The following is a 13,924-nucleotide window of genomic DNA, read 5'->3' as shown; positions in this document are numbered from 1 at the left end:
CGACTGAGTGTCCAACTCTTGATTTCTGCTTAGATCATGATCTCACAGTTCGTGGGATCGACTCTCTCTGCTGACAGCACGGAGAATCCCTGCTTGGGATTCTCTCTCCAGCTCTCTCTGCCCCTCCCCCACTCAACCACACGCACTTTCTCTAAAAATAAACAAACATTAAAAAAAGAGTCACATATTCTACCAGCTGAGCCAGCCAGGCACCCTAGCAGTTATTTTAAGTTGACTTTCTCTCAGGGGCATTTCTATACTCACAGCTGTTTTCACCTGCAACTCCCCTGACCAGAGTTAATGCAATCCATTCTGCTGGGCTTTCTTTCTCCTCAGCTCTTAAGGAATCCAGAGATCCATTTTGGATTCTCCTCTTCTGAGGCCTCTTTGCACCTCTAAGCAACCCTCCTATACAGTATCTAAAATGGATCCCCCACAATGGCTCAACCTTGACAAACATCTAATCCTTCATAAGCACTTGAATTTTTGTTAAACCAAATGCTGAGCGTGCAGAATCATCTCATCACATTAGAATTCTCCCCTCATTAGCCAAAGCACTGTACCCGTCCTCTCAGGTTCCAGGTTTCCTGAGTATAAATCAGACTTATATTTCCGGAACTGCAAGAAAGGCAGCTTTGTAATTAGCAGTTTCTTTTTTCTTTCCTATTAAACGCATTCTCAAATTCATAACAAATTACCTACCCATTATATTACTATATGATGCAAAACTGAGAGCAACATACCATTTACTTAGAACTAAAGGAAGTCTGTGGTCTAAACGGGGTGAGTGATCCACATTCTTGCCTAAAAGAACTGGGATTCACTTGTGAAAAACTGAGGGCAGGAAAATTTGCATAGAAATAAAGTCCTCGGTTCAAATGTATCAACTCTCCAAATTCTTATGACCACGAATAGGTGTTATTTTTTCAATCCAAAGATCAAGTCTACATTCCACCAACATATTTTATTAAAATACTACATACTTACATTAAGAAATATAACCAGCTGGATTGAAATAACTCAGTATTTACTTTAAAATGAACATAAACAGATACAAATATGTAAAATAAAACATGTATCCATTACCAAAAGTAATCAACAGATAGAGGTTATATGTCAAACTGTGGTGTTCTGATAGCTTTGAATGGATAGCCCAGTCCTCTCTAGGTCCATTCTTATTAAACAGCTTTGGTTGGAGTATGATTCAAAGTAAGTGAGGGAGACTCACTTTCAGTACGATGAGGTGAGGAGGGTGACAAATCATTCCCACTTTTAAAAAATCAACTACACAGTTGAATAAAAACAGTACAGCACTCTAGAACTAACTAAAGACCCACAATAAACTAATAACGGTTTATTCATGAAAATCACTGAAATTTGGTAAGAGCTGTGTGAGTCTGTGGTGCTGTGCTCTTACTACCCATGCCAGAACTTTCTGCCACTGTCAGAAGGGACCTGCTTGACCTGATGCAGAATGAGTCAAAATGGTGACCTCCGTGCCAAGCACATAGAGTTTATCCAGACTGAGGGTGCAGTCCTGTCTGGGGCAAACAAGGTAAGAGTAGAAAGGTATTCCACTGGAAGTTCTGGGAGGTTGATAAGCATTCCATACTCCAGATTCACCAGAGGCATGCAGAGTAGAAACTGAAGCTGGTTCAAGCCACCCACGTATCCATGGTTGCCAAGGAATGCACATACACAAAGGAGAAGCAAAGGGCCTGTTAGAAAGCAAAAACCAGGGCAGACTTGAAAATGACCTAAATGTTGAATGGACTTGCAAGCCCGCAAAGATCCATCAGCAGAGTGGAAAGGATGAATAACTGGGTTTGAACACAACTTCTGTCCAATCTTTGGCTAAATGCTAAGCTATGCAGGCACAGCAGCAACCCTTAGTAAGCAAGATTTAAAAATTTTAAAAGTGAACACAGACATCAATGGCTGCGCACTACAGTAGAGATAGACTTCATATTTTTACTGGAGGCAAGTGACTAAGTCAGAATCCATAACTGCTACATTATCTGACCCTAAGGAAGAAAAGCATTACATAGAAACTGCCTGAGTATTTTCCAGATGGTAGAGTTAGCAAAGATTTAAAAGCAGCTATATGAACATGTTCAAAGAAGTAATGGAAGCCATGTTTAAAGAATTAATGAAAACCATGATGAAAATAATGCAATCCATGAAAAAAATCTCAATAAAAAGATACAAAGTAAATGAAAAAATTGAATGGAAACTTAGGGCAGAAAAATACAGTACCTGAAATGGAAAATTCAATTGATTTGAGATGGCAGAAATATCAGTGAACTAGAGAATCAACAAAAATTCTTCAATCTCAAGACGACAGCGAGAAAAACACAATGAAGAAAACAAACAAAGCCTCAGAGACTAGATTAACATTAAGTGTGCCAACACGCATGTAGGGAGAATCCCCGAAGAAAGACACAGAAAAGGACAGATAAGCATATTTGAAGAAATAATCGCAAAAAATTGCTTAAATTTGGTGAAAAACATTGAATCTACAGATCCATGAAGCTCAATAAATCCCAACTAGAAAAAAACACAAGGAGAGCCATACCTAAACACATCATCATAGTCAAACTGGTAAAAGACAGGGGAAAAACAAAGGAAAACTTTGATATCAGCAAGAGAAAAAAAAACGTATCACAAATGGAGACCAAAATTACAATTAACATATGACCTCTTACAAAAAAATAATGGAAGCCAGGAGTCTGTGGGATAACACATTCAAAATGATTAAAGAAAAAAACCAGCAACCACATATCTATACCCAGCAAAACTATCCCTCCTCCCCACCAAAAAACAAAGGCAAAATAAAAAACATTCTCAAAGACTGAGAAAATAAGATTTATATAAAGCACTAGTTACATCACTGTATTGTTGAGTTGCCGTAACATGCACAGGTATAACATATGAAAATAAGAGCACAGAAAAGAAAATAGGATCTACTGAAACAAAGTTCCTACATTTTATCAGATTTAAAATAGACTGTTAGGTTAAGATGCACACAGTCATCCCTAGATCACCCACTAAGATGTAACTCAAAAAAGGAAGTATAAAAGATCTCTTCAAATATGAAAAAAAAAACCCAGGAAACAAGAAGCATAATGGGAGCTGTAAAATAAATTTACAGTAAAAAATAAATCAGTACTAAAAATGAATTAATTAAACACTCCATTCAAATAACAGAGCTTGTCAGGCTGGATAAAAAAAGCAATATAAAGAAACTGTATTTAGAATATATATCTCCTACAACACATAATAAGACAACCTAAAAGTGATGGGTAGGGTGGTCTGAATGGACACTTCTCCAAATAAAATACACAAATGGCCACTAAAAAAGGAGAAGATGCCCAATATCACTAGTGTAGGTAAATGTATATTAGATCCAGGAGCTAATATTTCATTCGTACTAGAATGACTTTATCAAAAAGACAGACTGTAAGAAGTACTGTAAAAGATGTAGAGAATAATGCAGATGCAGTTCATCAGGTTCTCAAAAAGGTAAACAGAAACTTCCCACATGACATAGCAATTTCAATACTAAAAGTCTATTCCAGAAAAATAAAAACATGCATCGACACAAAGACACGTGTACATACATAATAGGTACACAGAAAGAGGGAGAGGGAAGGAGAAGGGAGAAAATAAAGGGAGAAAGGGAGGTGGGCAATTAACAAATGGGATGGTGCATCTGGACCAAGGGAATATATTCCCTATATATTTATTCCCTCCTATAGGAGCTCCTTTTATTATTTTGGTAATATTTCTATAAATTTGAAATTAGATCAAAATTTAAAATTACATTTAAAAAAAAGCAAGGATATTGTACCACAAATTCCCCCTATCAACTTCTTCAATGAAGACCATATACAGCTCAAAAGTTATTAAAAAACTGTAGGTAATTTTAATAAAATCACATCAACAATTTAATTTGGCTGTAAAAACCAATACAATGAGCTCTAAAATAATTTTTCTATTGAGTTAAATAGTCATCTGTAAATCCTGTAACAACATGTTCATATTCACAAGATCTGAATGAAAAGCAAACACAACTTTCCATTTCTAACGCAGGGCAATTCAAAGTTCGCTTTTATGGAACTGAGATTGGGATTAATTTTTCTTTCAATACCAAGCATAATTATATACTTATTCAGAACTTGAAGTGAGTTACTTTTTATTTAACAAAATCCTTGTTGCTTTGAAATAAATTTCATTAGTAAGAGTGATAATGATGTTTAAAAAAAAGACCATGAAAATGCAAGCTGCATTTCTAGGTTATAAAATTCTGATTATGTATGTTTACAATTCTCTACTCTTTGACAAACAAAAATAAAAACAGAACTATTTTATATATGGAAAATCTGGAGCATAATTAAGTGCATCTTAAAGAAGTTTCCACTGACCTATGTAGAAATATGGTTCACCAAAAGCCGAATGGCATGATTTCTTTATCAAAGATAAATGAGACAGTCTAAAAACAAAGACAATCCTTTGACAATTTTACTCTGCCAAGTAAAAATACTTCCCAGGAGCTAAAGGCACAATTTTTATTCACATCTAGTAGAGAACCAACCATAAAATCATTACTTATTTTCAACTTAAAAACTGATTGACATTGCTCAAACAAGCTGTTTTCAATCCTAATAATTCTTTATTTTCTTGAACATGTTTGCTATGAGTTGATAATTTGCAATAGGTATCATCATGAGAATAACTAAAATTAGATTAAATGTGACAAAGGACTAACAAAATGTTTCAGACCACTGAGTGATGATACTAAGTCAAGAATGGGAGAAAAGCATTGCAAAAGGAGACTACTGAAATGCTACTTATATATTCTTGCAGTAAAACCAGCAATGCTTCCATTTTAAGAGTTATCATCTCACTTCCAATTTCTTTCCCTCAAGAACAATTTGAATCTCTTTAGCATCCAGAGTCTCATAGGTTAGTAAAGCTTCTGCTAGATTCTTATGCTCTTTTGCATGAGTCTTCAAGATGTGTTTCGCTCGTTCATATGAGTCCTGAAATAGAAAAAGCAGGTATCTAAGAGGCAGAAAGGAGAAGCAAAAACCATAAAAAAGAAACATTCTATTCTTACCCTTAAAATCCATCACACTGATAACTGACGACTACTTAGACAAGGACCTACTTAAAGATATAAAAGTAAGATTGTACTTACTTACTTTTAAAATAAGGTCTGTGAACAAAGAAATCACTTCTCGAATCATTCAATATACATGTTAAAAAGGAAAGGAACGATTTGTTCCCTTTGCTTGTGAGATGTCACCCACTTATACAATTGCAATGGCCAGAAAAGAACTACTTTTCTGTTCTTTTCCTTGGTAACAACTCACTGTCAGTCTGTGACAACTAGAACACCATAAAATGAATTCGCCAAGAAACACAGGTCATATGAACATAACACAATGATTACAAATAGACAGCAAAAGACATTCTGAATGAAACTCTTATGTTCAAATGAAATAATCAAAATCAAGGAAAGCATAAAGTATTAGAAGTTACCATGGAATATTATAACTAATAATCAAGTAATAACTTTTAAATTTAGTAATAACTTTAAAAACTAGTAATAACTTTACAAATCTGCTGGAATGAAACTCTTGCATTGTAACATGTGACACTACTAGGAGGGCTTTATACTTTTACGTTTCACATACCTTTGAAGCTAAAATGTTACTAAGTAGTAATCATTTCCCTTAATAACAATGTGCCATCTAGTTGAAAGTGCCTTCCTAACTTACTGTTTCAGAAAAAGAATCCAATTTTTATTATTATGTTTGCTACGTTTTTCGAAATGTATTAGAGCCGAAAAGGAGTTATTTCCAATGCTCTAGGAAGACGAGAGTACAAATTACTCAAAATAACATAAAGAATAAAGGAAGGAGAATGAAGTTTCTGGAAAGGCAGAGAAACTTTCTCTTCTGAAACACCGAAACTATCCCATTATATAAACTCCTCATATACTCAGCTTCCTTAAAGCATTTCTTCTACTTTCTTGAGTTCATCAAAGCCTGCCCCTCCTAGGGACACGTGGATGGCTCAGTTGGTTAAGTGTCCGACTTCAGCTCAGGTTGTAATCACATGGTTTATGAGCCTACGCCCCACATCGGGTTCTGTGCTGTAAGCTCAGAGCCTGGATCCTGCTTCAGATTCTGTGTCTCCCTCTCTCTCTGCCCTTCCCTGGCTCATGCTGTCTTTCTCTGTCTCAAAAATTACCAAACATTAAAAAAAACTTAAAAATAAACCCTGGCCCTCCTGGGGAGACTCCTAGGCCCTCAAGTGACAGTTCTTAATTCACTCTGATCCCAGACATTTCAGGGTAAAGAGCTGAGTTCTTTGTTCCCTTTGCCATGGCCAGATCATTAGGTAAAGCAAAATGCCTTTGAAGTTTACACATCAGACTCTAGAGCCCTATTCAATATCCTTCCTTTTGCTATCGCCTCCCCTAATTTCAGTTCTCTTTCACTAGACTCCTGGCATTTAGCTCAGTCTTTTCCATTCCTAAATCCGCCTTCATGCATATCCAAATGGAATGCACATATCCAACCTCTGCACTAAGCACCACCAGACCCATGTTATCTCGCCCAACTTGAAATTTTCACTGACACATTTCAAGTTCAACATGTATAAAACTAAGCTTGTGATCTACATACTTCCGCCACAGTAGGCCATCATCACTGTTTGCTCAGTAAACAGTACATACAACTATACAGCTCCTGGACATTGAAATAAAAAAGACTTGTTTCCAAAGACCTTTGTTCTTCATTCTCAGCGCAGGCACACAGCTACCACAAAGCAAATAATATTTGTTGAATAAAATATATGTCAGAAGGATACACCAATAAAGACTCAAGTAATACCCCATTTTAACAACACTATAGTTTTACAGCTCAAGTAGAATAATCATAATTACTGTTATAAACCATTCTTAGCCTATGGCCAGAATAAATATCCACTCTATAACCAGAGGCTCCCAAACAATGTACTAAAATCATAGTCGCAATGGTGCACTTAGTATCTTGACTAAGTATCACTAGAGTGACATTTCTAAAGAACAGAGGACAACCAATATCCCACAGAAGTACCGTACCATTTAGTGATGACTAGAAAGACACATAAGCATAGACAAATATGACCATTACCCTTAGAAGGATTCTAATTTCTTGCTCAATAGCACATCGAGTTTCTCGACTCAGTTTCCCTGTATCACTGTAGGTCATAACTCCAAGCTAAAACAAATAAGAAAGAAATTGAACAGAAAAACCTAAACCACTCAGAAATATAACAGAGGAAGTACTATTCCTATACTTAAGGAAACATTATGGCGGAAAGGAAGAAGCTCAATACAAAAACATGTTGCAGGCAAAACATCTCTTTATTCTTCTGAAAGTATAAGACTAAAATTAAAAGTATGAACAAGACAAAAAAATGAAAACTATGATTCTGAGCACCTTCTTGGAAAATCTTCACAAGCTATTCGAAATAGAGAAATCCACAAAGCAATGTATTAGAAGTGCTTCATGGGGAAACGATGCTGAGCATCCCTCCTCATCAGGGAAATATAAATCAAAACCACACTGAGATACCACCTCACTCCAGTCAGAGTGGCTAAAATGAGCAAATTAGAGAACTCTAGATGCTGGCGAGGATGTGGAGAAACGGGCACCCTCCTACACTGTTGGTGGGAATGGAAACTGGTGCAGCCCCTCTGGACAACAGTGTGGAGATTCCTTAAAAAATTAACAATAGAACTCCCCTATGACCCAGCAATAGCACTGCTAGGAATTTACCCAAGGGATATGGGAATGCTAATGCATAGGGGCACATGTACCCCAATGTTCATAGCAGAACTCTCAACAATGTTCAAAGCAGAACTTCCCAAAACATGGGAAGAGCCTAAGTGTCCATCAACGGACGAACGGATCAAGAAGATGTGGTTTATCTATACAATGGAATACTACATGGCAATGAGAAAGAATGAAATCTGGCCACGTGTAGCAACATGGATGGAACTTGATAGTGTTATGCTGAGCGAAATAAGTCAGGCAGAGAAGGACAAATACCATATGTTTGCACGTATAGGAGGATTAGGAGTAACTTAACGGAGGACTGTGGGGGAGAAGAAGGGGGGAAATAATGGGGAAGGGGGAGAGAGGCAAACCATGAGAGACTCTTGAATGCTGAGAACAAACTGAGGACTGATGGGTGTCGGGGGGGATGGGGGCAATGAACATGGAGGAGGGCACTTGTGGGGATGAGCATTGGGTGTTATATGGAAACCAACATGACAATAAACTATTAAAAAAAAAAAAAGAAGTGCTTTGTGGGGGCACCTGGGTGGCTCAGTGGGTTAAGAGTCCGACTTCGGCTCAGGTCATGATCTCAGGGTTTGTGGGTTCGAGCTCCACGTCGGGCTCTGTGTAGGCAACTCAGAGCCTGGAGCCTACTTTTGATTCTGTATCTCCCTCTCTCTCTGACCCTCCCCTGCTCATGCTGCATCTCTCTCTCTCTCTCAGAAATGAATGAAACATTAAAAAAAAAAAAAAAAGTGCTTCATGAAGCCACAGTGATAATGTAGGAAACTGAAATATGTGAAAAGGGTAAAGTAAGGAAACTCAGCAAGGAGGGGTTTTATATCATATGAATAGAAAGAGAAAACCTCATCATCTGCTTAGCTCAAGAGATACTACCTGTTACTGTCCAAGCAGCCAGAATGGAAGAAGATACTAAATACTATCACTCAGAAAAAAACATTTAGTTTAGAATAAGCTGTGAAACATCTACTTGGAATAAGACAGGGGAAAAGTAAACGTTATCAATTTATAATGAGGCACTTGGCAAATCATCACTTGATCCACAAGGAAGAATACAAATGACCTGTTATCGGGGCGCCTGGGTGGTTCAGTCGGTTAAGAATCGAACATCGGCTCAGGTCATGGTCTCACAGTTCATGAGTTCAAGCCCCATGTCAGGATCTGTGCTGACAGCTCAGACCCTGGAGCCTGCGTTGGATTCTGTGTCTCCCTCTCTCTCCATCCCTCCCCAGCTCACACTCTGTCTCTCTCTCAAAAATAAACAAACATTAAAAAAAATTTTAAGTAGCTATTACCTTTTCACTCATTCCAAATTTGGTAACCATGCGCTTTGCTATTTTAGTTGCATTATCAAAATCACTGGAAGCACCTAAAATTTAAACATATACAAAGAACACAATTTTAAAAAATATCTTGAAATCAGCAAGCATAATTTGAACTAAAGCCATTCTTTACAGCCAACCTGTTGTGATATGGTCAGTTCCAAATATAAGCTCCTCGGCCACTCTTCCACCCATACTAACATCCATCTGGGCAAGCAGCTGAGCTCTAGTTTTATTCCATCGGTCGTTCTCAGGCAACAGGGACACCTAGACGATTGGAAACAAAGAAACACTTCAGATACAGTTTGAAATACTTATTCATCACAATTACCATTTGGCTCCCACTATTGTACTAAAAACCATGATGCTGACGGCTCTAAGACACGTAGTAGAGATGGTCACCGGGTGACTGACAACAAAACTGGCAACACACAAAATAAGCACAATTATTATACAACAAAAGTTTATTTTATATGTAAGACATCTAATGCTGCAATAGGACAGATGTGTCCCCAGGTACAGCAAGGAGCACAGAATGTCTACCAGTAGAAAGACCTGAGAATGAAACTTGTACTCAGTGAAAATAATCTTAGAAACACTCTAGGGGCGCCTGGGTGGCTTAGTCAGTTAAGCATCCGACATTCGCTTAGATCATGATCTCGCGGTTCGTGGGTTCGAGCCCCGCGTCAGGCTCTGTGCTGACTTTCAGCTCAGAGCCTGGAGCCTGTTTCAGTCTGTGTCTCCCTCTCTCTCTGACCCTCCCCTGCTCACGCTGTCTCTCTCTCTCTCTCCTAGAAATAAAGAAAACATTTAAAAAAAAAAAAAAGAAAAAGAAAAGAACTACCACACAGGTTCTCTGTGGAGGGAAAAGAGCAATTACATATTTAAGAAAGATCCTTGGTTGTCATTCCAGATTTAAAATTCATAATGTAAATATATACTATCTGAAATATTAATATTCATAGGCAGAAAAATTTCACAAATGTCTGATTTCACGACTGTTCAGAATGTTTCAGAAGAAAGTGATCAACAAACTGGAGATTTAGTTGAATTTTCTTTTACGGTATTTTCATCAACAATTTCCTTCATCAGCTTTTGGAGAGTGATACTTGAAAGAAAAAGAAAACAAAAACTACAATATACTTACGTGCCCAAGTGTTGGGCCTCGTGGCATGATGGTAGCTTTGTTTATTGGCATTGCATCCTTAGTGTAATAGGCAATAATAGCATGACCAGATTCATGATATGCTGTGATGGTTTTGTTTTTGTTATCGATTTCCACACTCCTACGTTCAGGCCCTAATGATAAAAATTCAATTGAACAAAATTATTCCATTAGGAAAGTATAATTAGATGAATAAAAACCATTTGCCTTTAAGTAATTCTTAGTGTAACATGACTTATCATGATTAATGAATATTTTAAAGAATATGCCAAGTGACAGAATTATAAGAGCTATCATCTTAATCCTAACTGTCAAAAAGGAAAGTTTAATTCTAGAAAATAAATTTAGGGGCACCTGGGTGGCTCAGTTGGTTAAGCGTCCAACTTCCTCAGGTAATGATCACATGGTTCATGGGTTCGAGCCCAGCATTGGGCTCTGTGCTGACAGCTAGCTCAGAGCCTGGAGTCTGTCTTTGGATTCTTTGTCTCTCTCTCTCTGTGACCCTCCCCTGCTCATGCTGTCTCTATCTCTCTCTCAAAAATAAATTTTAAAAAAACATTAGAAAAAAGAAAAGCAAATAAATTTAAACAGGATTGTCCTAATCTGTTTCGAAGTCAATCAACATTTAAAATCAAATATTGAAATTTAGTAAAATTTTTCTTTTTTCAAGTTTATTTATTTTGAGAGAGAGACCAGGAACATTCGAGCAGGGGAAGGGCAGAAAGAAAGGGAGACAGTGAATCCCAAGCAGGCTCCGCGCTCTCACCATTGAGCCCGACGTGGGGATTGATGTCATAAACCATGAGAACATGACCTGAACCAAAATCAAGAGTTGGACACCTAATCAATTGAGCCACCCTGGTGTCACAGTTAAATTATTCTTTTATCAGCAATATCAGATAAGAGGAAACACATGATACCCTGGACCCCCAAACAGTATAAGTATAATCATATAAATGTTATTTGCTTTGTAAGAGGCCTAATTACATGCCTATTTCTGAGTACCTATTTTCTTGCTCCTGTACCATTCTTTATAAACATTTTCTCAAAAAGAATACTTTATTCACCAACATAATGAACAGTGTAAGACACGGAAAAGAGAGAGAGAGACAGAGAGAACCTACCCATTAGAATTTTATCTTTGGAAAACTCTAGTTCCTTCATGGTAACCATTTCTTTTCCATCAACAGCTGCCTTTAATGCCGCCTGGTTCACAAGATTCTCCAACTCTGCTCCAGAAAAGCCAACAGTACCTCGAGCTATGATTTCTGGATCAACAGCTATGAAAACAGAAGACAACATTAAAATTCCAAAACAGCTCTTCACAAACAACTCCTTCTCCAGAAGAAAAAAGCATGATCCTCAACTAGAGCTTAAAACGTAGATCTCACTGCAACTACAAAATAAACTCACTTTACTAAATTCTAGGTGAACAAAGCCCAAACTACCATTAAATATACTATTAATATTGCCAAAGAGACAAAACACAACATTTCTTAAATTTAAATAACGTTGTGAAAAACAAACAAATGTAGGGTTGAAGAAATGATTTATCAACTTTCAAATTATGACCAAAATTGTTACCAGCCTAACCAGAAACTGATACTAACAGACAACATTTTATATAAATAAGTATACTCACAGACAACATTTTATTTTCCGGATTTCATCTTAAAATATTTCATACGTCAGTATTTAGTATTATTATATGTACATTTATAAAAGCTCTCCTTATTATAGGACACATATTAGGTTTAACAAAGTATTTTACCTGTTTTTGAAAATACTACAGCTTAATAGCCGTGTTTATTATTGAGTTCATATTTTCATGTGATTGGTTTTAGTTTGCCTCTTTTAGCCCCAAAGTGATTATATATGATTTTTAGTTTTCATATTTCATTCACCTTAAGCACTTATACATACATTCATCTTCCAGTATTATTGAACACTTGCAAGAAAACTTCCTTTAGAATCTGGATTCTAATGATGGAATCCCTGGACTATACAATAAGTAATAAAGAAACTGTCAAAAGGACCTATAAATGGAAAGAGAAAGACGTATGAATCAAACTGGTCTCTGGAGACATCTATCGAGTAAGGACCACAAACAGTGTGGAATGAAATATTACCAGTTTTTATAGAGATAATAATAATGTTGGTGTTAATGGAATTAGACTTACATTGATCAAACTTTATTTTATTGAGATACCATTTCAAAATTTCTGTTCGACCTTTCACATCTGGTCTTGGAACTGTAACTTGCATGTCAAAACGACCAGGACGTATTAAGGCACTAAAGGGAGATTATAAAATGAAAATATAAATTAATACTGACTGTGCTGAAGGTCCAATTAAATGTGGCCGACATTCTAAACACAAGATGGAAAGATAATGGCAACTGAAGTTAGACTGGAGATTTGGAAGTTTTAATTTTAATTCTACTATAGTTAATATACAGTGTTCTACTAGTTTCATGTGTCCAGTACAGTGATTCAACAATTCCACATGACCTAGTGCTCATCACGACAAGTATACTCCTTAATCCCCATCACCTATATCACCTTAGACTGGGGTTCTGAACATAAATATTCATAGAAGTCCTTTTAAAACATGGCTCAAGGGACACCTGGGTGGCTCACTTAGTTAAGCCTCTGAATTCCACTCAGGTCATGATCTCACAGTTCATGGGTTCGAGCTCCACAATGAGCTCTGTGCTGACAGCTCAGAGCCAGGAGTTTGCCTCAGATTCTGTCTCCCTCTCCCTCTGCCCCTTCCCCACTCACACTCTGTGTCTCTCTCTCCTGCTCTCTAAAATGAACATTAAAAAACAATTTTTTAAATATTTTTTATTTATTTCTGAGAGAGAGAGAGAAACAGCGTGAACAGAGGAGGGTCACAGAGAGGGAGATACAGAATCTGAGGCAGGCTCCAGGCTCTGAGGTGTCAGCACAGAGCCCGACGCAGAGCTTGAACCCACGAATTGTGAGATCATGACCAGAGCCGAAGTCGGACATTAAATGACTGAGCCACCAAGGCGCCCCAACATAAAAAATTTTTGAAACACATAAACAAACAAACAAACAAACAAAACATAACAGACCGCTGGGTGGCTAAGTCGGTTGAGTGTCCAACTTTGGCTCGCGTCATGATCTCCCGGTTTGTGGGTTCAGGCCGTGCTTTGTACTCTGTGCTGACAGCTCAGAGCCTGCAGCCTGCTTCAGAATCTGTGTCTCCCTCTCTCTCTGCCCCTTACCCACTTGTACTAGATCTCTGTCTCTCAAAAATAAACAAACAATAACAAAAAAAGTTTAATAAAACATAAAAAAAAAACTATTAAAAACATGCCTAAAATAACAGTGTCAGTAACCAGATGGCAGAATGAAGTTTGATACAGATAGATAGCAAAGAACCCTCAAACAAAAACATGTAAGTCAGTCAACCAAGGAATCAGGTCATGATCTGCCGGTTCATGAGTTTGAGTCCTGTGTTGGGCTCTGGACTGACAGTTCAGAGCCGGAGGAGCCTGTTTCGGATGCTGTGTCTCCCTTTCTTTCTCTGCCCCTCCAATTCTCCCCCACCTC

At 37.4% G+C, this 13,924-nt stretch overlaps 1 protein-coding gene across 1 annotated transcript in view; it reads right to left on the bottom strand.

The window, feature by feature from the left end:
• Positions 1–3,902: 3,902 nt before the first annotated feature.
• Positions 3,903–13,924, bottom strand: part of YME1L1 (YME1 like 1 ATPase) — a 49,610-nt gene continuing 39,588 nt past the window's right edge. Inside the window, exons 13-19 of the mRNA XM_039220505.1 lie at positions 12,524–12,636; positions 11,468–11,623; positions 10,326–10,477; positions 9,319–9,445; positions 9,152–9,225; positions 7,185–7,271; positions 3,903–5,042 (exon numbers count right to left, since the gene is read on the bottom strand). Coding sequence (XP_039076436.1) covers positions 4,899–5,042; positions 7,185–7,271; positions 9,152–9,225; positions 9,319–9,445; positions 10,326–10,477; positions 11,468–11,623; positions 12,524–12,636 — 853 coding nt within the window. The 3' untranslated portion in view covers positions 3,903–4,898. The remainder of the gene's footprint in view (positions 5,043–7,184; positions 7,272–9,151; positions 9,226–9,318; positions 9,446–10,325; positions 10,478–11,467; positions 11,624–12,523; positions 12,637–13,924) is intronic.

This window comes from Hyaena hyaena, unplaced genomic scaffold (assembly GCF_003009895.1).
Source record: "Hyaena hyaena isolate Hyena2069 unplaced genomic scaffold, ASM300989v1 scaffold_896, whole genome shotgun sequence".
Lineage (NCBI taxonomy): Eukaryota > Metazoa > Chordata > Mammalia > Carnivora > Hyaenidae > Hyaena > Hyaena hyaena.
Note: the sequence above shows the minus strand (reverse complement) of the source record. Positions and strands in the feature narration are given on the sequence as shown.